The sequence below is a fragment of the Triticum aestivum genome, chromosome 2B, assembly GCF_018294505.1.
Source record: "Triticum aestivum cultivar Chinese Spring chromosome 2B, IWGSC CS RefSeq v2.1, whole genome shotgun sequence".
Lineage (NCBI taxonomy): Eukaryota > Viridiplantae > Streptophyta > Magnoliopsida > Poales > Poaceae > Triticum > Triticum aestivum.
The window spans coordinates 172042539-172067653 of NC_057798.1; the positions used below are offsets into that span (position 1 = coordinate 172042539).

Consider the following 25115-nt stretch of genomic DNA (forward strand, 5'->3'; position numbering starts at 1 on the left):
CGTTGGTCTACACGAAGCTCCGCCACTGGTTGGAAGGCTTGTTTTCTAGTATGCTTTCCGTGCAAATACTCCAGCCACTTACTGCTTCCAAATATATGCATCCATAGTTGGTGCAAAAAAATTTGGCTTCATTTCTGAGAATTACATGCTTCCGCCCAACATTAATAATGCACCATTCGCATTCGTTTCCAGCTTCATACCTTTGTGCTTCTACATTGTGTTAATTTTGCTATGGTTCTATAGAAAAATGCTTGTGCGCCTTCATCTCATAATTAAGGACTACAATGGGTTCACTTCGTATGCCTTCCATACTACTTTATTATCGCTTCTATATGTCAGTTTTTATGTTTTAGCAATGCACATCTTTTCCATAATAATTCACCAAACTTACCTTTGCTTCTATGCTTCCAAGATCCAACCAAACCAGTCATTGTTTCAAATGAAATTGTGTTTTGCTTCAAGCCCTTTTAATTAAGGTGGTCTAGTTACTATTTTGGTGAGCTTATGTATGCAACTTGCTTTTTATTGCTGGTGTAGACAATGGATTGCTCGTTCTATTCCTAGTGGAGGCTATTTTTGGCGTATGCGACAACCAAGTCGGAGGTGACGGATGCACCTTCCGGACATCATCAGAGCCTACAATGGGGAAGAGGGTGATGGCAGCCAAACTGAAGTTGAGGGAGAGACTGTTGCTAGAACAAGTTTAGGCACACTATGATTTTAGTTTCTATGTTTTGGAAACATGTGTAATCGAATGGAAAACTAGCATTGAATGTTGGCAGGAAATAAATATATTTTATGTTGCATTCCACTGGATCGGAATAAAAAATTTGCATCTTTGTAAACAAAACTTAGCCTTACACTGGATGCAATTTTTTGTTTGATAGAAATAAACATAAATCTCGGTGGAAGCAAATTTTGCATCATGCTTAAGTATTGTACCAAAAAATTGCAACCGTATCACATGGAATCATATATGAATGAATTTTATAGGGAAGCATAGTTTTTAGTCTTGGAAGCGTGACTTTTATATAATGAATACAAGTACAGAATTCCAAAGCACAATTCACATGTTCGGAAGCACGACTTTCTTATGATGGAAACAAACACGTAATAGAAAGGAAGCATTAATCGTGGTAAGGAAACTAGTGTCCAATCGCCTCCTATGTAAGCAAGCGTGATTATAGGGATCTGATTTGGATCTGGCGTGGAAATCACAAGCATGTTTGGATGGTGATTAAGAGGTTGTTAATTTGTTTTGTATAAACCTCTAGGAAGCGGGCCAGAATTTAAGGGAATAAAGGTCCGACGGGAAGCACTCAATAAAACAAAGGAAGCAAATCAGGAAAACTCGTGCAGATCCAAAGTGCAAATCGGACGACCATCATGCTTCCAATCCAACGGCTTATGACTAGTCTGATACGAAACAAAATATCAGTAGTCTGATTGCTAGTGGTGCCCAAACACAAATACCCGGAAAAAAAAGATACGAGAGAGCTCTAGGACGGAACGAGCGAGGGAGCGAGCGAGAGAGGACAGAAGCGAATAGCAGGCGAGGAGAGGAGGCGAGGGGAAGCAAGGATGAGGGGCGGCGGTGGCGGGGTGATGGACGACGGCGGGGTTGAGCACGCGCAGATCCCGAACAGCTTCGGCCACGAGCTCCGCGCATGCCTCCGCTGCCGCCTCGTCAAGACCTACGACCAGGTACCTACCCGCCGCCGCCGCCGCCCCCATCGCTACCCGTCCGTCTAGACCTAGGGTTTCGGCCCCCCTTTCGGTTAATTGAATCCATATCTGCGTGCCAAACTAGGGCGCCTTATTCTTTTAGTACGCTGTCGGATGGTAGGGTTTAGCCACATGTTCTCGATTTGGATCGCGTGCCTGTGTTTCTTATAAATTCTGCAGTGAGAAATATTGTCCGATTTGGTGGCACAAGCAGCGTGGCTGAGTGTTATTGTTATTTGCTGATGTTTAACATCTACTGTGTCTGATTGCTGCATCGGGTGTGCAGTTCAGGGAGAATGGCTGCGAGAATTGCCCCTTCCTGGACATGGACAAAGATCGCGACAATGTTGTCAGCTGCACCACCGCCAACTTCACTGGGTAACTCTATTCTGCACTGTGGTCTTGTAGTTCTTCTGGCTAGTGTTACTCAGCGGTTAATTCTCTGGTAGAGGTGCACTAATTCCACGTTTTTGGAATTTCGTTGTGATATAGAATATGTCTAGTGCTTTTACCTGCTGCAAATTGACTGACAAACAGATAAGAGGAAGAAATAAATGCAATGTTTGTGATTTTTCTCTAAATTCCACCCCTCGCGTTGATTACTTAAATTCTTTGGGTGATTTTGGTGAATAATTCATGAAAACATTTATATATTCATAAGAATGTGCTGCTTCTGATTGCAGAAAGATCATATGCCCTTAAATATATATTATTTATGCAGCCCAGTGCTTCCTCTTTCTGAATTTATTGAACAAATTTTGGCTTGCAGAATAATATCGCTGATGGATCCCAATAGGAGTTGGGCTGCTCGTTGGTTGAGAATTGGTGAGTGTGTAGTTAAATAGTTATCACACAGCATTTGCTTATTTTTGTCTTCAGGTTACTTTCTCTATCCAGTTTGCTTTACTTTATGCTATTGCACATTTACATTTCGAGCCTAGTTATGAACTTATGATATGCATTTTTATAGAGTATTAAAAAGGAACAGGTTAGACCATTTACTGGAAAGCTCTCCTAGCTACCATATACTAATCGTTTAGGTCTATAATCACTACTAGGTGGGGTGTCCAGATGAGTACTGCATATACCTTATACTGTTTATAGTTCCTTGTCTTCTTACTCCCCTTCTGTAATAATATTATGGTTGCTAGTAGTACTTAAATTTGTTATTAAGGATCCACCTGAGTGTGTTGGCATTCTTTCTTTATAAAATATATCTATTTGACCTGTATGTGGTTACCACTTGTGAAGGATCAGAAAACTGAACTGAAATATTTGCCAAGATCCACTCCTAGCTTGTTTAATTCCAGGACTGGGTTCTTCAGTCCTTGTTATAGCAAGGAAATTATCAGTGGATTATCTCATAGGACAATAATTGTTGTGTTAAGCTTGTATTTGTAACATTTTAGATTTGACATTGGAATCTTTATTTAAAACTTTCCAATTGTATGCTTGTTAACCCAAGTGCATATCTTTTTCATTGTTTGCGTTCTGAAGCCTTCTTTATTTAAGTAATGCATGTTGATACTGTCATCCGATACTTCAACAATTTTTTGTATGTTTATAGTAAAAAGATAGAACTCTAGAAAATTACTTCCTTGACATTGTTTCACAATGTGAAAATCATGCGAACAAAATGTAAATGAAAGGAACTGGCTGACGATTGCATCAGTGCAAATTTGAATCAAATTATGGTCTTGATTTTTTATATGAAATTCGTTAGAATTCTCTAGAAAGTAATGAGATTCTAGGTTGTGAAGAAACTAAAGGGATGTGGATAAAGGGAGGGATGATAAAAAAAAGTAAGATATAGGGTTCCAATATGTATTGTCTATGAATTGCATCATAGAAGGCAATGTGATGAACCATCAATATAATAAAAATATAATAAATAGAAATCTTAACTTGAAGCAAAAGTAAAAAAAATTGGAGCAACAGTAAAGAGTCGCTTGAGTTAATAGAACTGTGAATTTGTTCGGAAAGTTTTTTTGGAAAGCTCCACTACAGGATTCAGACCTAACCATTCAAGAAGTAGTGGGAACGATCGAGCCTATGGCTCTAGCCCGTAGGATTTGTCAACAAGAATCCTAATAGTTGAGTGGGATGGCCATAATCTGAATTCTGCATCGTGAAACAATATCAAGGAAGATATTTCTTTTTTGTCGAGTATATGTATGATGTTACTATCATCACGAATCTAGGCAGTCTCCTTGTTAAAAGAAGTCCCCTACTAAGAACTTCAGCCAGTTATTACCACCGCGCCAGTATTATGTCCTTCCAAATCATGTGAAAGCTTTTAGTCAAGCAGAACAGAGAAATTAATGCCAATGGTCCATGGTGGTGCTAGCCATTACTCTGGCAGCCCGTTGAAATGGACTTTGCCGGAGGACCATGTCTGCTTTTGTGTCATAACTGCACGACTTAAACCTATGCTAAACAAAGTGTTGCGTTGTAACGGTTAACTGAAACCATCTGCTTATGTTTGTTTCTCAATCTGCAGGGAGGTTCATTCCAGGGTGCTATACTCTGGCTGTCTCAGAGGAACTTCCCGAGGAGTATCAGGTAAAAACTGCATGCCTTCATTCTTGCAGTATTCCCAAGGAGTATCAGAAAAATTATTAACGCAACTCTATGATGTCTTGACCTAATAATTTTTCTTCTGGTCGTTCCAGGGGATGTGCCAAGACAACAACGTGCAGTATTTCCCTCCGAAGCGCCCCTGAGCAGGCTCGAAGTTGATGCAGTCGTGATCCTGGAGCCGTACTTTTACATATAGTTGCACCTGTAATGTCTGCTGATTAAACTGCCACCAGTGTTATGCATCCTGGAGCGATTCGTTGAACGCTTCTGTACAACCTGGAGGCATTTTAAGCTGAACTAGTTCATCGCACATTTCTACTTCGACGAGACATTGCAAGCCATGCTAGTTTAGTTTTATGCATGACAAGTGCTCAGGTTGCTGTTATTATGCACCGAAGCCTATGCCAAAAGCTCCTAAAATTATTATTATTCTGAACAAAGGATTGATGGTCGTTGCTGTCAGGATTCCCTACCTGCATTCATCCCTATGCGCCGCCTGAGAAGCCTACTCTGGCTGCTTGCACTCATGCCTTCGCCGCTCCGTGCCTAGCCCCTGTTATGTACTTAAAAACCCTAGCTTTGAGTCCTTTCTCCAATCGTTCGGAGATGCCATCCGACCACCCCTAGATCACACCTGGTGCTAGGCCCACATTTGATGTGGGCACCTTCGAGCTTGGCTCCGGAGAGCCTAGCTCGAAGGAGTGGGAGGAGTGGGAGTGGCAACCCCATGACTATGGTGGAGGTCACAAAGCCAGAACAGCCTGCATGTAGGGAATGGTTGTTGATGTGCCGTCGCGACCATGGTTGAGGCAGCCCTAGGCATTAGGGCATGTACAATGGTGCTATCTTAGGAGTGCCACGTAGGATAAATGGTGAGGTGGAGGAGAGAGAACTCATAAGAAAAGGTTTGTCTTCTCTTATTTAAGATAAGACAAGAGATGATCTCTTAGCACAATTTGTCTCACCATATTTTAAGGAATAACTAGTTATTGAAGATAAGGCTAAGATATAACCCATTGTAGACATATTTTTTTGTCATCTCTATATTACATGCAAGACTTAAGATAAGACTGTCCTATCAATCATTGTACATGCCCTTATCGACGTGAACCGGGCTTTTCTCGCCTCCATACAAAGCGCACATACGGTCCACCGTGAGGTAGCTCTGCGTCAACAAAATGCGGACTATCTAGCGGCCGAGGATGAGGAGGCATCTAAGCAGCACGACGACGATGCAAGCCACGCCGGCCCCCAATGACGATGAGGCTGGACTCTAGCGCAATGGTCGTCGACCTCACCTCTGACAAAAGAGTAATTAGTTTCCTTTTTTCTTTTTTAAGGACTTCCGCTGTTCAAAAAGTACTCCAAAATTTAATAAAAATCTAGTGTATGCGGGTCTTTGAGGGACACGGTTGGATGGCCTCCGTACGGCTGGCTGTCCACGGACATTTGGAGTTGTCTATTTGGTAACCATGCTGGAGAAGCCCTAATAGTACTACATTATGCACATTTTGTCGAATTATGGGAGCCTCTGCTCCCCTGAACAAATCCATCACCCCACTCAGCCAGCATGTTTTATAGGAGCGAAAATAGGGGGTTCCTCTAGGCATCTTTTGCTTTTCAGACTATCAGGGATGTCGGTTGACACTTTTAGGACAACTGACAAATGTTCATGAACACATTCGGACATGTCCACATGCAGTCTAGAATTCTGTGAACTGTTGTGTGCAGTCATCGCTGCCTGTTGTTCACCGTGACAGCAAGTATACGATGTTGCCGGGTGGCCCTGTACACTGAACGAGCAGACCCGAAATATGGCAGATAAATATTTCGAATTAGACACAGGTTAAGTATACAAACAAGCAACAAACACTCGCCAATGAGCAAAGTAGCCCATAGTACAATCAAACAAAATCAGCGCAAGTTCTTTCCCGGAATTTTCAATTGTGTACGAAATGATAAATACAAAGTTATCATACATTACACTTTTATGTATTATGAAATACATAAATCATGGAGCGAAGGTTCTTTTCATAGGGCCGCCATCGCCACATGATCGTACGTCAGCATTCGCATGAGCACGTCTACAGGGCAGCAGGCCTTGGAGCTGACATAATTCAGTCTGCAATTGAAAACACCTACCACACACCCTGACATAATTCAGTCTGCAATGGAAAACACCTACCACACACCTTCTATTGCGCAAGGTGTTAAGAGTTGTAAAGTTTTTTCAGAAAAGATGTATACAGGAGTCATAATATGAAGAAAAGAAGTCCCACAAACTGGTTACAAGCCAAGAAGCTACCACACGCTTACAGTAACTGTAAACTTGGAGCATCAACTGCCAAACATGATGATCTCTATAAACCATACATAATCCTAAGATACTAAAAATTAACTAGGTCAGCACATTAAGAGTATTTGCATTGCTATGTATGTACATAATAGCTTTCGAAATGGTATAATAAGGTATTGTGCTAACTTCTGAGTTCACTTATTTTTCAAGACTGTATCATCATCTCAGAATTTATTTAGGCCAGAACTAACAACGGAAGAACACACAACCACCCTTTTGTTAAAAATATGTTCTGGGGGTTGCATATAACATAAATCATGTGAGGAGACTTGACGAAAAAAAACAATTTTTTCAAATCCTAGCACGGAGAAACATGAACCGGAGTAGTTTTATTATTGATGAACAGCTTAAGCAGTGAACCTCAGCTGGATCATTTGAACCTTACTTGTCAGCATAACAAGAGTGCATGCAGCAAAATGATCACCAGCGTCATCAACCCCCACCAGCATCACCATCATCATCTCCGTCACCAGCATCATCATCATTAAGGGGTACAGCACAAACAATATCAACGGCAACAGCAAGCAACTTGTGTGTTCACCCTTTATCAACCAGCACCTCTTCACCACATCATGTAACTAGAAAGGTGCAAATTACCATTTATAGTAAGTGCCCAACACTGGAAAGGAAATAGTAATACTTAGTGCTAATAGACAAGATTGAATGGAAAGGTGAAGTAGTACATATAGTTCTAACAAGTATCCAGACATCCACATAGCAGCATCTGTAGCTTGTAGTCACTGATGTCAAGCACCACAACATCTTAAATTTGTAACAGAAGATTGTTCATGATAAAGCAACTGAACAGCCTTCGATATGAGCAGCTCTGTTCCATGGATCCTGTAGACAGAAGCACAAGTCATGTTATCGCGTGCTAGGGTATCAACTGTGATGACATATATAATTTGAACAGCTTAGAGACCTCAGTTGTTTGACATTCAGCTCATGTTGAAGGGCTACGAGAGCCTGGAGACCGGTCATCGTTGCGCCTAACAGGAGACCGGTCATCATTGCGCCCAACAGGAGACCGGTCATCATTGCGCCTAGCAGGAGACCCCTCGCGAGGAGGTGGTGTCTTGCGAGGAGGTGGTGTCTTGCGAGGGGAGCGACTAGTGCTTCTGCGTGCAGGCGACAAACTGCAAGCAACAATAAAGGGCATCAGTTCAATTCAGTAAGACGGAACAAAAGAGATGATTCCCAGATGTGCATACCTGTCTCTGCCACCCTTCCTGTCATCATCAGGACTGTAGCTGCGGCTCCTGCTACGACTAGGACTTCTATGTGCAGCCAGGAAACAAATAATTAAAAATGAATGTATGGCACAACCCAGCATAAAACAACAATGATTATCTGGATGTGTATACCTGTCTCTGCCACGCCTCTTGTAATCATCAGGACTAGCGCTAAGACTCCTGCTACGACGATGATGATCCCTCTCTCTGTACCTGTCACGTCCATATCTATCTCCACTCCGACTCCGACTTCGCCTTCTAGAATCTCTGCCCCGATGATCATCCCGGTACCTGCAGATGAGGTATGCACACGATTTTTGACATCGTGAAATAAAAAGAGCAACAAGAATGGAGGAAATCCCAATAGAATCCCACTTTGATGGATAATCTTATCGTTAGGAACATGTCTCCGTCCATCAAAGTGACCAATAGACATGGTATGGTAGCAGTCAGCAAAGCCAACAACCATGGCATGTCCATAGTTTGATGTTGAAGAACTTACTGGAACCTCCATTACTTACACAACTACTGAACTATAGCCCTATTTCTCTTTCTTTATAATGTGCTTCAATTGAATCCCAAACCAGATAAGCCGCCTACATATGTGCATGGTAAATGAAATCTACAATATACTATAATGTGAAAACGACAACGAAGAAATATACGATATACTATAATGTGAACGACAACGAAGAAATATATAGGAAAAAAGTACCCCCGTCTTGGACTGCGGCTTCTGGAACGACCCCTTGGCTTCGGGACAGTTTCCATGATTCTCCCTTTCTGACTGCAAAGTTCAGGCAAAAGAATATTAGGTCATCGGCTTCAACTAACAAACAGAACAGTTTTATGATAGGTGCTAGTTCATTCTTCTACATAGAGCAATTTTCATGAACTTCTTGGAATAATCAATTCTGACTACATAGTGTATATGCTGACAAAATATGCATAGCTTACTTTTCTCACTATAGAGAAAACAATGTATGAGAAATAACTCTCCTAAAAGCATAAACTTTATCAGGTAGTATTATGGTTAGCGCATGCCCACTTCTTGTTGATTCCTAAACAGAGTATCACATATTCACGCAAGTTGTAACCTGGTATGTGATAAGAGCTGAAATGTTGAGATCAGCAAATTTTGTAATTAAGACAACACCATAATTGCTCTAGTATTGAGTAACCTAATATTGCACCATACTGATGTAACCTAACACTTTGGGATGATGGTTTATAATCAAAGATAGTTCATGGCATCCAAATGTAGCAAAATCTTCAAAACCGTCGATTCCTTGCCCCTCTAGTACCGAGTAATCTACCGTTGCACTAGACATAGAGTATGTAGTGCCCAACACATCCAACCAAGAAGTTTACATCTTGCAAATGACCGATCCATGTCTAAATATCAAGACACCACATTGGCTAAAAAATAGTTCCGTTCACAAATATAAGACTTTCTAACTTTTTTCTGGATCGGATGCATATAGACACGTATTAGTGTGTTTGTTCACTCATTTCAATTCGTATGTAGTCCATATTGAAATATCCATAACATCTTATATTTGTGAACCGAGGGAGTAAGTGTCAATATCAAGATTTCCTCAATAATCATGCCAGCAGTCAAGGAACACGTTGTATCTTACATCCGCTCAGCATTTGGGCCGTACTTGGCAAACTGCACCATCATCTCCCTCCCATCCACCAACCTCCCTGGAAGATAACCAACAAAATGAAGTTGAATCCAATCCTAAAACATGTATCACAGAAATCCCAAATTCACATGGAGGAGAGGAACCCACCATCCAGGCGATCAACTGCCTTCTGCGCCTCGTCCTCATACTTGTACCTCACGAAGGCAAACCCTCGCGAGTCGCCAGTCCTGCAGAAAATAGATGTGCGAACAACATGAATCAACTCCCAAAACCCTAAAATTGCCGTGTGCAGATGTACAAACAACATGAATCAACTCCCACAGCCCTAAAATTTCCGTGTGCACACTTCGCAGCCCTACAGGACACACACCCAATCTACACACGAACACAGATTAACTGCCGAACCAGCATACGAACGAACCCTACCTGCGGTCCCTAGGGATGTAGATGTCGACGACCTCGCCGTACTTGTCGAAGAGCGGGAAAAGGTCATCGGCGGTGGTACCTGCCAGACACGCACGGGGAGGATTAGGGCGGCCGCCTAATGGAGGCGTACCTCGGGGAGAAGGGAAGAGCGCGGTGGAGATGCGGAGAGGAAACTTACGGAAGGTGATGTTGAGGACGAGGAGGGAGTAGGTGTCGCGGATCGGCGGCGGGCCGGAGCGCCCGAAGCGAGACATCTCGCCGGAGCCGGAGCAGGAGGCGGCGCGGGGGGCGGAGCGGCGGTTGAGGAGAGGAGAGGCGAGGCGAGCGGATTGGGGGAAAGTACGAGCGACGAGATGTGGGGGGAACGCGAGGCTGTGGGTCGGGTGGACACAAGAAGTTGCCGATCCTTCTAGGGCTCGCCACACGCGGCACGCCGGACAGTGTGGGCCTAACCGTTCGACCTGTTTCAAGGGGTTGGGCCTGTTTTCAAGGTGGGCCTAACCGTTCGGCCTGTTCCGTGGTATCATACACCAGGCCGACCCGATCCTGCCTCTATTTATTTTTCGTAGCTGAATTTCTCCATGTACATTCTTTTACCTTTCGGGCTTTTCTCATACAAGCGTTCACAACTCTAGCAGTCTTATCCGCTTTTTCAAAAAGAAAGCCTACGGGCACTTTTATTTATAGCATGGCAGAGTTACATCATGAAGTACAAGAGATAATAAGAATTCACGAGTAACATCCACCCAAACTTAGCTACATTAACAGCACAAATAATTCCAAATCGTGCCAACGCCGTTCCGCCAGGATCGCATCAGGCGATTGGAGGAGGCGACCGGGATCCCTTGCGCGCCGCCGGTGACGCCGCCGGTTCCCTCTCTCTCCGTCGGCCGCTCCGGTGGCGGGAGGGAGGGGGAACCCCGGGTCTGTTCTTTAGGTGGGCGTGTGGTAGGGTTAGGGTTGAGGGAGACGCTGCCGAGGCCGTTGCGGTGGTGTCGCATTGGAATAAGTTTCTCCGGGCTTCGTTCACGGCCAGGCGAGGCTTTTGCCTTCGTCTAGGAGCCAGCGGTGTTGGGGATACCCGGATCTTGTCGAGGTCGCGGGCTATGGTGGTTGGAGGTCCATTGGCACTGGCCGTTTGGATCCTCAGATGGGCGATGGATGCAGGGAGACGAAGACCTTTCTTCTTCCTTATTGGTATGATTTGTTGCTGCTGTTCTTCTCCTTCCTCTGCGCTGATGCTGGTGGGAGATCCTGCTTTGTCCGGGCAGATGGCCCGGCCGCGGTGCTGGACCGGTCGAATGACTCGAGTTCTCTTCCTTTCGGAAGGGACACTTTTCGCGGTACTCAAAGCCAAAGATGGCGACGACTATTGCAGGTGTGTTGGATTGATGTCCATGCCCTCTGAGCGATGGTGTCAAGAAAGGAGGGAGCAGTGTGGCGGCAATTATACCGTGGTCGAAGATGATGACCTGTTTGCGACTGGTTGCAGATTCTTCTGCTGCAGGGGTCTTCTCTCAAGATTCAGGGATGATGACACAGGGTTCCGGAGATCTTCTTGTGTTATGGTTGTCTTAAGGTACTCTAGGTGTTCATGGTCCTTTATGTTTGCGTTTCAGTGTGTTTGTAAGAGTCAACTACTTTGTACTGATTCGTAATTTGAATGAAGAATTTCTCAAAAAAAAAAACTTAGCTACATTTAGAATCCTAGCCAAGAAATGTGTCAGCCCATTCACTTCCCTGAAACAAAAACTGAACGATATAGATGTACACCATGAGCCAAGTAAAGCAGTATGCAAGTAAGGCTGAGTTAGGTCCTCGAATATCCATATTATCATTGCAAGCCTTCATCAATTCCAAACAGTCAGATTCAACTTTGACTCTTGAGCATCCAATCTCAGGGATCATTTGGAGCCCTCGTCTTAATGCTAGTGTCTTAACAGCCTATGCATTATGTGCATGATCAAATATCTCAGAGGCTCCCGCTATCGCTTATCCTCTGCAGTCTTATCCTAATTTCAAAACGTATCCACTATCTTACACACCTAAACTAAAACCACGTTCTCCACTATCTCGATTAATGCCACATTTCTTTTTGCCGATTCATCCAAACGCTTGCTCAAACAAGTGAAATTAATTTAAGACATATCGAAACAAACATAAATAATTCAAATGCACCACATCATAATTCAACTAGAAGGATAAATAAAGTTCATCCAACCTAACAAACAATTGAACTTAGAACAAAAAAATCAAACGCACGGTGGATCAAAAGTCGTCGTAGTTCACAATGGCCTCATGCACTCATGCTGCCGCCACCACCATCACCATTGTCGCCGCCATCAAATTTAGCCAAGGTGTCCTCATCAGTATACTCCCAATACTGTTTTGCCTTCTCGTCCATATTGCTTACATCCACATTCTTTTCGATACATGGTGAATTTTATTGGCTCTAAAAGGGACATTAAGAGGATGCAAACCCAAAAAACAGACACCCGACATCTGCATACCTAGGATGCACATAGTCAACACCAACACACACACAAAAAATGCCTACACAAAGCAAAGTCAGATAAGACCAAAACTATGCATAGGCGTGGAAAAAAAGAAAAATTCAAAATGCTCGGATCCGCAATCAGCAAACTACAAGAATGATCATATTTGCCCCAACCATCTCATGACACCACACAGACAACGAGGTTCTTCACTAGCAATGTCTTCATGAAGGGAGCTACACCCAAGCGTCGTCATCATCAAATCCAACCACCAAGGCCAGAATCTAGGTTTTAGCCCTGAAGAATTAATCTGAGCATATTCGAGCAAATCCTTCAATAAGGTAACGACGTTAAAATATCGCCATTGTCGGATATAACCATCTCGGGTCAAACCTAGGCTTTCACCTTGGAGCTCGTGATTGGATGCTCAAGTAGCATCACCATCGAAGTCACTCTAGTATTGTCGCAGTCACTTTTTCGCGACCCCAACAGCTACATGCACTTCTAACATCCCTGCTTTACAGCCACCCATCTACGTCAAGTCGTCGTCCTTTATTTTCCATCTCACCACTGAAGTCAACCACTGGATCTTCATAGATGAAGACTCTCCAAGATCTACCGTTGACCGTAGCCGTCGTGGAGCCACACGAGATCAGTGCAGCATAGACTACGGCCACCCCCACTCAGACGAACAGATCTGAATCACCATCACCAAGTACTGGACCGTAGCGTTGTCGGTTGGTCACCGCTTGCGCGGAAGTCCACCATCTCACCTCCGCGGTCCGCCTCCCAGCAGAGAGCCTGACACATGCCCCATGCTGCGCCAACAACCCGAGTAGCCGCCATTGTGCATATCCGGAGCAATGGGTGGCAATGACTTGCCGCCCACGGAGCCGCCGCCGACGTGCGCAACCTTCAGGCACCATCGAACTCCGCAAAGGCCGCCATCCAGCCAGATCCGCGGTAAGGGCACTGTCTGCGTGCATCCCACGCCCATGGGCGGGTTCCCGTGTTTGCCGGGGGAGCGGCGGCTACGCCAACGTTAGTCGTGCGGCGAGTCGGATGGAGCCTGAAATGCCTGGGGCATGACGAGGTGCTCGAAGATGGCCATTAGGATGAAGATGGAGATGAGGATGGTCGTGTCTCGAACCCAAAGGGCATCCATGGACATGTCAAAGTCCCTCAGCGTGGGCGCCTCGTCCCTCGCGCCTGTAGCCGCAACCGGTTCGAACTGCCATCGCGGTGCCCCTAGCCCTGGCCACGGCTTCGACCTCTCTGCCCAGACTCACCCATGGATGCCTCCTTTCTTAGCGCATCTCCAGCCGTTCGGCCCCCCAGGGCGCCAAAAAAGAGCGGCCTGGGGGTGAGCCGGCGGTATACTCGGCGCTGGGGGCGGTTGGGCACCCAGCCGTCACCCCCAGGTGCCGATTTCGGCCCAATATTCGGCCCAATTGTGTCCAAAAATGACCTAATATCTGCGTGAATCGGCCCATATTCGGCGCGGTTTGGCGTGTTTTGGCGTGAATTTTCGCATACAAATAGAAATCAATTAGTTCGGCGTGTTTCAGCATGTTTCATCACATAAATCAAATAGTTTAACAAATAGTTCAATACAAATTATATAGTTTAACAAATAAAAACTCAAGTTTCATCACTTGTCATCCCCGCGTCGCCCCGGCCTCGCCCTTGAGCCTCCATAGGTGCTCCACCAGATCATGTTGCAGTTCTTGATACCTGTGGGTCTCAGATCTCCTGACGCATATTGAGGTAGTCAGTCTAGGTTGCCGGTAGCTGGTGATCAACTTGGGCAAGAGGACCCTGCATGTAATATGGTTCAGTGTCAAACACTGGCTCTTCCTACTCGCTCTCAATAATCATGTTGTGCAAGATGACACAGCAAGTCATGATCTCCCATATTTGATCTTTCGACCAGGTCTGAGCAGGGAACCAGACAACAGCAAATCAAGATTGGAGCACACCAAATGCCCGCTCGACATCCTTCCTACAAGCCTCCCGAACCTTCGCAAAGAGGCGTTCTTGCCTCCTGGCACAGGGTTTGAGATGGTCTTCACAAATGTAGACCATCTCGGATATATGCCATCAGCTAGATAGTACCCCTTGTTGTTAGGCCTGGGCATTCGGTTAGACCGAAAAAATCGGTTCGGTGCCTCGGTTTATTTTGAAATTCGGTTTTCTGCTTTTCCTGACCGATCGGTCGTCAAAGAAATCCATGACCGAGGCTTCGGTCCGCAGTCAATTTGGTTCGGTCCTCGGTTACTACCGAACAGATCCGATATTGACTAAGGAGAAAGAAATTGGAAGCCAAATCTAGCCAAGAAAGCATGGACGGACAAACAGAAATCAATCCAAACATCCGGAGCATATACGACAGGTGATGCATCGTCGGAAGTGGGAAGCCGGCCATGAACTGGTGGTCACGAGCCAACGACCGCGTGGGAGCGCAGAACGTCATCGGCCGTCGCCTGCCGCGAGAGAGTCATGGGCGCCGCCGGCCACTGGACACTGGTATTGCGTGAGGTGGGGAAACTTAGGCGGCAGCGCTGCGTGAAGATGTGGGTGCGGCAATGGATAAGATGCGAGGGTTGCGTGTGTTTGTGGCTAAGAAAAACGATGGGAGAAGCGCTTCGTGTTAAGGTAGATGGGCTATTGGGCCTAGTACGTTGGTGTTAATAATACAGTAATAAAAATATAACGGTTAGTTCGGGGCATTCGGTCCATAGACTCCAACGACCGAATTCACCGATGTAATATCGGTTTCTAAGATTTGTGAACCGAGCGAACAACCGATGGTTCGGTCCTCGGTCTTTTCAGCTTCGGTCCCGGTTCTCAGTTTTTATGTCCATCCCTACTTGTTGTAGTGCCGCCCATTGACCTCGAAGTTCACCGGATGAGAATGACCTTCAACAAGCTTGGCAAAGACAGGGGAGCACTGCAGGACGTTGATGTCATTGTGAGTTCCAGGCATCCCAAAGAAAGAGTGCCAAATCCAGAGGTCCTGTGTGGCCACTGCCTAAAGTACCACACTACAACCGCCTTTGGCGCCTTTGTACAACCCCTGCCAAGCAAATGGACAGTTCTTCTGTTTCCAGTGCATGCAGTCGATGCTTCCAAGCATCCCAGGAAATCCTCTTGCTGCATTCTGTGCTAGGGTCCGAGCAGTGTCTTCCGCATTGGGTGTTCGCAAGTATTGTGGTCCAAACACTGCCACCACTGCCCTGCAGAACTTGTAGAAACACTCAATGATGGTGGACTCGGGCATGCGTCCATAGTCATCGAGTGAATCACCGGGAGCTCCGTATGCAAGCATCCTCATAGTTGTCGTGCACTTCTAGATTGAGATGAATCCAAGTGTGCTGGTGCAATCCATCTTGCACTTGAAGTAGCTGTCAAACTCCCGGATGGAATTCACAATCCTGAGGAAAAGCTTTCGGCTCATCCGATAACAGCGCCGAAATGTTTTCTCACCGTGCAATGGAGCGTCGGCGAAGTAGTCCGAGAAGAGCATGTAGTAGCCTTCCCGACGATGCCGGTTCTTTTCTTTCACCCGCCCAGGCGCCGAGCCACCTTGCCGCGGCTTTTCACTGCTCGCGAGCAGGCCGGCAAGGGCGGCGAGCACCATGGGATGCTCCTGCTCCTGGACGTCGGCTTCGGCTTCCTCCTCCAGCAACGCCGCGTGATAGAGGCAAAGGTGTCCCATCTTTCGATGAGATGATGGATATCGCTTTGGTGGAAGTCGACTTTGACGATCCGACTACGAACGTGCGAGGACGTCGCGCCTTAGCAATCGCTAAACCAACTCCGAGAGGTTATTGACCATGCCGGAGCACGATCAACCTGACCACGAGGGTCTGTTTCCTGCGAGCAAACGAAGAACAAGCAAGAAACTGAGATTGCAATCTGGATATTGCGAATATAAGATGAAAGCTTTATTGATCAAGGTGGGGTTCTGTGACGCCTTTGTCTGGTCGTTGAACACAAACGAAGTACGCGAAGTTGCAGCTATGGCGAACTTTAATCTAAACAAAACCCAAATTCTAAACGGTGCCCTAAGGGTTGTATATATGGAGGAAGAGGGGGTGAATTTCGTGGCCCTTGTTGGAGGGGTCTGAAACTAACCCTATCTCTTGTTTCCCCACACATACGGACTCTAAAAATAGCCTATACTTATGTATTTCGAAATTACATGGGCATGGCCCAATAATAAGGTGACGCTGCACCTAGAATAGCCTCTGGACGAAATTTATGAAGTGGCATCTTGTATATTTCGTCCAAGGCTTCATGCACTCATTATGGTGGCTTCAAAGTCCTGAAATCATCACTTGTAACTCCATTCTTGTTCTCCTTGCGCATGCCATCATCTCCATGCTTGTTCTTGCTCCAATGTTCATCCTTCTCCAAGCTAGACCCTTCATTTGTAAGCAAAACAAATGTATCCAATTTAGGCAGCATCATATTCTCATGAACATTAGAATCATTACCAAGAAACGAAAGTACCTGGTAATTTAGTTGGCGTGCGCGAGCTCTAGTAATTGGTCCAGTATGTATAGCAGCAGGGGCTGTGGGTGTAATAATGGTATTGATGTTCTCATCATCCTCCCCTTCTTGAAATGAAGTCGTCCTCGACGGAAGTTCATCTTCCTCACCCAAATAAGGCTTCAAATCTGCAATGTTAAAAGTGGGACTAACCCCAAAATCTGCAGGCAGCTCAAGTTTATATGCATTGTCATTTATTTTCTCCAACACCTTAAAGGGACCATCAGCACGTGGCATTAGCTTTGATTTGCGCAAATCAGGAAATCTATCCTTACGCAAATGTAACCAAACAAGATCTCCAAGTGCAAACACAACATGTTTTCTACCCTTATCTCCAGCAAATTTATATTTAGCATTCATACGCTCAATGTTTTCCTTAGTTAACTCATGCATTTTTAAAATCAATTCAGCACGTTGTTTAGCATCAAAATTAACCTTCTCCGAAGATGAAAGAGGCAACAAATCAATAGGTGCACGAGGTAGGAAACCATACACAACTTCAAAAGGGCACATCTTAGTAGTAGAATGCAATGAACGATTATAAGCAAATTCAATATGAGGCAAGCATTCCTCCCACATTTTCTTATTATTCTTCAAAACAGCCCTAAGCATAGTAGACAATGTTCTATTGACTACTTCAGTTTGTCCATCAGTTTGGGGGTGACAAGTAGTACTAAAAAGCAGTTTAGTCCCCAACTTAGCCCATAAACATCTCCAAAAGTGGCTAAGAAATTTAGTATCACGATCTGAAACAATAGTATTTGGCACACCATGCAAGCGAATAATTTCACGAAAGAACAAATCAGCAACATTAACAACATCATCGCTTTTATGACATGGTATAAAGTGTGCCATTTTCGAGAATCTATCCACGACAACAAATATGCTATCCCTCCCCTTCTTTGTTATAGGTAAACCTAAAACAAAGTCCATAGATATATCCTCCCAAGGAACACTAGGTACAGGCAAAGGCATATATAAACCATGAGGATTGAGTCGTGACTTAGCTTTTTGACATGTAGTGCAGCGAGCAATAAAACGCTCAACATCCCGTCTCATCTTTGGCCAAAAGAAATGTGTAGCAAGTACGTCCTCCGTCTTTTTCACGCCAAAGTGTCCCATTAGTCCTCCTCCATGCGCCTCCTGCAACAACAAAAGACGAACGGAGCTAGCTGGAATGCATAGCTTGTTAGCACGGAACACAAATCCATCATTAACGACAAACTTGTTCCATGTTCTTCCTTCTTTACAATTTTGCAATACATCTTTAAAATCAGCATCATGCACATATTAATCTTTGATGGTCTCCAAACTAAATATTTTGAAGTCAAGTTGTGAAAGCATAGTATAGCGACGAGACAATGCATCAGCAATAACATTTTCTTTACCCTTCTTGTGTTTAATGACATAAGGGAAAGTCTCAATGAATTCAACCCATTTAGCATGTCTACGATTCAGTTTAGCTTGACTTTTAATATGTTTCAAAGATTCATGATCAGAATGTATAACAAATTCTTTGGGCCATAAATAATGTTGCCATGTTTCTAAAGTCCGAACAAGAGCATATAATTCTTTATCATAAGTAGAATAATTCAAACTAGGCCCACTCAATTTTTCAGAAAAATATGCAACAGGTTTGCCATCTTGTAATAACACACCTCCTAATCCAATTCCACTAGCATCACATTCAAGCTCAAAAGTCTTATTAAAATCAGGAAGTTGGAGTAAAGGAGCATGTGTCAACTTATCTTTCAATACCGTGAAGGCTTCTTCCTGTGCGGTACCCCAAACAAAAGGCACATCCTTCTTTGTAAGCTCATTGAGAGGTGCAGCAATGGTGCTGAAATCTCTCACAAACGCCTATAGAAACCAGCAAGGCCAAGAAAACTCCTCACTTGTGTGACCGTTTTGGGCTGCGACCAACTCTCAATAGCTTCAATCTTGGTTTTATCAACTTCAATTCCCTGTGGAGTAACAACATAACCAAGAAAAGACACTCGGTCGGTGCAAAAGGTGCACTTCCCAAGGTTACCAAACAAACGTGCATCACGTAGAGCAATAAAAACAGCATGTAAATGTTCCAAATGTTCCTCCAAAGATCTGCTATAAATCAATATGTCATCAAAGTAAACTACCACAAATCGTCCAATGAAAGCACGTAAAACTTCGTTCATTAATCTCATGAAAGTACTAGGTGCATTAGTTAACCCAAAAGGCATGACTAACCACTCATATAATCCAAACTTAGTTTTAAATGCTGTTTTCCATTCATCCCCCAATTTCATACGAATTTGATGGTATCCACTACGCAAATCAACTTTGGAGAATATTATAGAGCCACTCAATTCATCAAGCATATCATCTAGCCTAGGAATAGGATGACAATAACGAATAGTAATATTATTAATGCCTCTACAATCAACACACATACGTGATGTACCATCCTTTTTCGGCACTAGAATAATAGGAACAGCACAAGGACTAAGGGATTCGCGTATATAACCTTTGTCGAGCAGCTCTTGTACTTGACGCATAATCTCATTCGTCTCCTGTGGATTGGTACGGTATGGCGCACGGTTTGGCAGTGAAGCACCGGGAATTAAGTCAATCTGATGCTCAATCCCTCAAATAGGCGGTAATCCCGGTGGCACGTCTTGTGGAAAGACGTCAGCGAACTCCTGCAAAATGTTAGTGACAGCAGGAGGCAAAGAGGAAGGCACGTCCTCGAATGAAAATAATGCCTCTTTGCACACAAAAGCATAACAAACAGATTTGCTGAAATCTAGCTCATCAATATCAGATTTGGTGGCAAATAAACATGCACTTTTCAATTTTATTTTAGAAGCAACACTAGATGGTTTATTATTAGGCTTCATTTGTTGCTCAAATTCTTTCGCCACAATCTGATTTTCGCTCTTATTCTTCTCCTGTTTTGCTTTATTAGCTCTATTAATATCATCTTTCAAAATAGAATCAGGAGTCATAGGAAGCAAAGTAATATTTTTATCCTTATGAACAAGAGTATACTGATTGTTTCTACCATGGTGTACAAAATTTTTATCAAATTGTCATGGTCTACCAAGTAATAAGGAACATGCTTGCATAGGTACCACATCACAATCAACATAATCAGCATATGTAGAGATACTAAAATGCACACGAACAGTACGTGTTACCTTAACCTTGCCGCTGTTGTTGAACCATTGGATGTAGTAAGGATGTGGATGTGGTCTTGTGGTGAGAGAAAGCTTCTCCACCATCTCCATGCTAGTCAAGTTGTTGCAGCTCCCTCCGTCTATGATGACGCGCACAGAATGTTCCTTCACAACTCCTTTGGTATGGAATAAATTGTGCCTCTGATTTTGCTCAGCTTGTGTGACCTGCACACTCAAAACACGTTGAGCAACTAAACATTCATACCTGTCAGCGTCTTCAGGAGCCATGTATTGCGTCTCATGATCAGAATCATCTCCACCGTGTTCTTCACGTGTAATAAGAGCCAACGTCTCCTCATCATAGTCACTAGCGGACTCATACCCACCATCCTCAGTAGCAATCATCACACACTGAGATTTGCATTCTCTCGCATAATGACCTCTTCCCTTACAACGACGACAAATAATATCACTGGTGTGCCCAGTTGATGCCATGGAAGAAGAAGAGCTCTGTGTAGGCCCGGCAGGTGCGCTCTTGGCAGATAGTGGAGGTTGTACCTGCTTTCTTGTATCACGACTGGAGGTAGCAGCTGATGGAGGTGCTGGTGTAGTGGAAGTAGAGGATGCACGCGGTGTCCATGATGAAAGTCAACCTGCAGAAAAGTAAGTTCGCGCCAATGCTTGTCGATCCTGCACTTCACGTTCAGCTTTACAAGCAAGATGGAATAAACAAGTGATATTAGTATACTCCTTATACTCTAGAATGGTCTGAATCTCTCTATTTAATCCACCTATAAAACATGCAAGCATAGCTTCATTCTCCTCAACAATACCATATCTAATCATGCCAGTTTGTAATTCCTGATAATATTCTTCTACAGAATTTTTTCCTTGTCTTAAACGCTGCAATTTTTGAAGCAATTCACGTTGATAATATGGTGGAACCCAACGAGTACGCATAGCAGTTTTCAAAGCATCCCAAGTAGCGGGAATATGATATAATCTACAATGTTCAGACCACCATACACATGCAAAACTAGTAAAACACAAACAGCAGCAGCAACCCGTCTCTCCTCGGGATATTGTAAACATGTAAAACGGTGTTCAGTTTCTAACTCCCAAGTAAGATATATATCAGGAACATATCTACCCTCAAATGGTGGAATATTCAATTTCAGTTTAGGAATATGGACATCATCTCGTACCTGAGGTGGTGGTGCAGGCCTACCATTACGAATATATACCTGAGGTCGACCTACTGGTGGTGGTGCTGGTGGCTGCACGTAGTTCTGATTTTGATCAACCTCATCCTCATAATCGCCCGCATACTCATCATCCTCCTCGGTACCAGCAGCAACAGTAGCAGGAGCCAAAGAAGCACCAACAGCAGTAGCAGCGGCACCAGAATTTTGTCCTGGCTCAATAGGAACACGCTGAGCTCGTCCATACTGATTCGGAAGGGGGCGTAGTTGTTGTTGTTACAGAGGTGCGATAGGTGCAGCCGGCGGTGGTTGTGGAAAACGCGCGAGCAATTCATTAAACTTGCTATCAAGCTTTGTTTCAAACGTCTTCTCAATGCCATCTATCTTCTCCATGGCCTCGTCAAATCTGTTTAGCACATCTTGCACTTGTCCACTCATTATTTGCTGAAATTTATCATGTAGCTGTTTGTTCGTCAGGTTCTCCCAATCAGTCTCATCAGCTTGTGATCCTGCCATGGTTAGCAGCAAATAGAAACACACAAGAATATGATCCTACAGACTACTAAGAAGTGGTGGTGGTGTATCACAAACCCGTCAAGCAAATCTCAAATTCTTACCAGTTCTTACCCAGTAGTAGGTGGTGATCGGCAACCGTTGTAGTCAAAACTCTCAAAGCTTGGATATAGCGATTACCAGGGAGAATCAAACGCACGACATAGATGTATGTGGAGCTGGGAAGGCTTATAATATGGTAGAAAAAAAAAGGTCAGCAATAATCAATTCAGAGATGCAAAGTTAAATAAACGCTCAATGACGATACTGTGCTGGTCCTAGGCTAGACCGTGCTAGAGACGCGAGCCTAGAACACTAACGAAATCACGGCGCTGCACGTAAACAAGGGAAAAGCACACTCTGAAAAAAAAATTCGCTCTTTTTTTTTGCGCTGCTTTTTTTTTGCGAAAAATCACTATAATGACGAGTGTCTCAAAACTCTTCCCAGGTCAAACTGACAGGATGGGCACAAAAAAATTTCGATTAATTTTTTTTTCGACTGCCCGGACCCAAAAACTGGAAACGGGTCAAAAAAAACTTTCTATAACGGCGACTGTCTCAATACGCTTAGAAACACCTAAAAATAGGATAGCCAGAATTTTTTTTGTCCAGTGCGTTTTTGGAAAATTTTGGGCCTAAACGGAGGGTGGTTTTCAGACTCTTTTTTTTTGGAAACCAACCTCTTCTACGGACGGCAAAAGATTGCTGGAATCCGAAACCTACTCAGACAAGGAAACACGAATCAGAAATTAGATGGATCCCGAAAACAAACCTAATATGCAAGAAACTCGGATTGGTGGTAGATATATGGTGGTGGTATATGGCAGCGGTGGTGGTATAAGGCAGCGGTGGTAGTATATGGATATGGATCGATGGTGGTATATGGATACGGATTGGTGGTGGTATATGGATACGGATTCGAAGCGGTGGTAGTAGATGGCAGGGGCGATGATGATGGTGCGGTGGCGGCGTGACAACTTATGACCAGAACTCGAAACTCTAAAAGACTAGACGCTAAGACCAGCAACTAGACACGACGATGCAACCGCAAATTCAACAAAGCAAAACCCTAAAAAGATTATGCAAAGGCTCAGATTGGTTCGGATATGATGAACTAACCCTAATTTTTTTGTGGCTTTTTCGTGGACTGTAGGTATGAAGAACAGACTCGATCTAAACTACAAAAAACTGTAAAATCTCACCGAGCAACCTGGAAATCTGATACCACTTGATAGAGGCAAAGGTGTCCCGCCTTTCGATGAGATGATGGATTTCGCTTTGGTGGAAGTCGACTTTGACGATCCGACTACGAACGTGCGAGGATGTCGCGCCTTAGCAATCGCTAAACCAACTCCGAGAGGTTATTGACCACGCCAAAGCACGATCAACCTGACCACGAGGGTCTGTTTCCTGCGAGCAAACGAAGAACAAGCAAGAAACTGAGATTGCAATCTGGATATTGCGAATATAAGATGAAAGCTTTATTGATCAAGGTGGAGTTCTGTGACGCCTTTGTCTAGTCGTTGAACACAAACGAAGTACGCGAAGTTGCAGCTATGGCGAACCTTAATCTAAACAAAACCCAAAGTCTAAACGATGACCTAAGGGCTGTATATATGGAGGAAGAGGGGGTGAATTTCGTGGCCCTTGATGGAGGGGTCCGAAACTAACCCTATCTCTTGTTTCCCCACACATACGGACTCTAAAAATAGCCTATACTTATGTATTTCGAAATTACATGGGCCTGGCCCAATAATAAGGTGACGCAGCAGCTAGAATAGCCTCTGGACGAAATTTATGAAGTGGCATCTTGTATATTTCGTCCAAGGCTTCATGCACTCATTATGGTGGCTTCAAAGTCCTGAAATCATCACTTGTAACTCCGTTCTTGTTCTCCTTGTGCATGCCATCATCTCCATGCTTGTTCTTTCTCCAATGTTCATCCTTCTCCAAGCTAGACCCTTCATTTGTAAGCAAAACAAATGTATCCAATTTAGGCAGCATCATATTCTCATGAACATTAGAATCATTACCAAGAAACGAAAGTACCTGGTAATTTAGTTGGCGTGCGCGAGCTCTAGTAATTGGTCCAGTATGTATAGCAGCAGGGGCTGTGGGTGTAACAATGGTATTGATGTCCTCATCACCGCGAGCGCCTCCTCATCTTTGGAGTCCATCGCCGGTCCGGGCAAATCACCAAACACCTTGCGGGCGAGGTGGGCGCAAACCTGCCAGTGTACAGGCCCTGCGCGGCCGGAACGCCGCAAAAGTTGCCCCGACGGCGGCGGAGAGGCTGCCTCGGCGAAACCTCTTCTTTTTTCGGCGGGGAATGATCTATCTAGCTGTGGTGGGCGGTGGATGGCGCCGGGATCGGCAGGGTGGCGCAGGATGGTGGCCGAGCGCAGGGGGGTCGGAGGCGAATCTGGACGGATGACTTGACTTTTCGCTTGACAATGTGGCCCCAGGAGCGCTTTTCCCTTGCGCCGGAGCCCCCAAGCGCCCCCAGTGCGTCGGGTTTGGCTTGCGATCGCCGGGCGCAAAAACGGGCCGAGCCAGCGAAATTCGGCATCCTGAGGGCGCGACTGGGCGTTTTTACAGCGCCGGCGTGAAAAAAACGCCTGGGGAGGGCCTGTTGAGGCGCGGCCGGAGATGCTCTTAGTCTTCTAGGCAATCAAAACTCCCTTTAGACGTGCTTGACACATGTGGATGACAAAAAAATGTCCTCACCGTCGTCGTCAGCCTTACGGGCTTTACCTGACGACGAGGGAGAAAGTGAGCGCCAGTAGAGGACCAAGGAGAAGGGCCGCCGCCCGTGTCACCTGAAGACGACGCGGGGCCAATCCGTTTTTTCAGGAGGCTTACATCCACATGATAGCACGTTCCTCGGGCCACCAACTTGTTCCTTTGCTTCGATGGTCTCGCTGGGAAGACGACCGTGGCAGAGCAACCGGCGACCGAGAGACATTCTTCCCTTGGCATCGCCGTTGGTCCTTGCAGCACCGAATTCGCAACCGAGAGTGAGTCTCCGGCGCCAATGAGGGTCGTCAGGGGTGCGGCTATGGCCATCATCGGGGCCAGGGGCGGCCGGCTTGAGGCGAGCGCTAGCAGCGTCCCGATCGGGCGAGAAAGCCGCGGACAAACGGTAAGCGGCGCGGCGCGGCCCTATCTTTTTTCTAAGAAGCAACTCAC

General features: G+C 44.9%; 2 protein-coding genes across 2 annotated transcripts; one reads left to right on the plus strand and one right to left on the minus strand.

Moving 5' to 3' along the window:
* Positions 1–1437: 1437 nt before the first annotated feature.
* LOC123044151 (transcription elongation factor SPT4 homolog 1) lies at positions 1438–4745 on the plus strand. Its single transcript, XM_044466803.1, has 5 exons — positions 1438–1704; positions 2012–2103; positions 2495–2550; positions 4226–4287; positions 4398–4745. Exons 1-5 carry the CDS (start codon positions 1582–1584, stop codon positions 4446–4448), a joined length of 384 nt encoding a protein of 127 aa, XP_044322738.1. The 5' UTR covers positions 1438–1581; the 3' UTR covers positions 4449–4745.
* A 2491-nt stretch (positions 4746–7236) lies between these two features.
* LOC123044152 (serine/arginine-rich splicing factor SC35) lies at positions 7237–10369 on the minus strand. Its single transcript, XM_044466804.1, has 9 exons — positions 10147–10369; positions 9969–10047; positions 9690–9769; positions 9534–9600; positions 8609–8680; positions 8026–8184; positions 7873–7938; positions 7584–7797; positions 7237–7501 (listed from the first exon to the last, which is right to left on the minus strand). Exons 1-8 carry the CDS (start codon positions 10220–10222, stop codon positions 7605–7607), a joined length of 792 nt encoding a protein of 263 aa, XP_044322739.1. The 5' UTR covers positions 10223–10369; the 3' UTR covers positions 7237–7501; positions 7584–7604.
* Positions 10370–25115: the final 14746 nt, after the last annotated feature.

Bases quoted from the DNA above. Each gene is read 5' to 3' on its own strand.
- LOC123044152 (XM_044466804.1), bottom strand. From the start codon at position 10,222: ATGTCTCGCTTCGGGCGCTCCGGCCCGCCGCCGATCCGCGACACCTAC. The intron at 10,048-10,146 runs GTAAGTTTCCTC...CGTGTCTGGCAG, and splicing joins CGTCCTCAACATCACCTTCC to GTACCACCGCCGATGACCTT. The intron at 7,939-8,025 runs GTATACACATCC...GGCTGCACATAG, and splicing joins AAGAGGCGTGGCAGAGACAG to AAGTCCTAGTCGTAGCAGGA.
- LOC123044151 (XM_044466803.1), top strand. From the start codon at position 1,582: ATGAGGGGCGGCGGTGGCGGGGTGATGGACGACGGCGGGGTTGAGCAC. The intron at 2,104-2,494 runs GTAACTCTATTC...TTTGGCTTGCAG, and splicing joins ACCACCGCCAACTTCACTGG to AATAATATCGCTGATGGATC. The intron at 2,551-4,225 runs GTGAGTGTGTAG...CTCAATCTGCAG, and splicing joins TGCTCGTTGGTTGAGAATTG to GGAGGTTCATTCCAGGGTGC.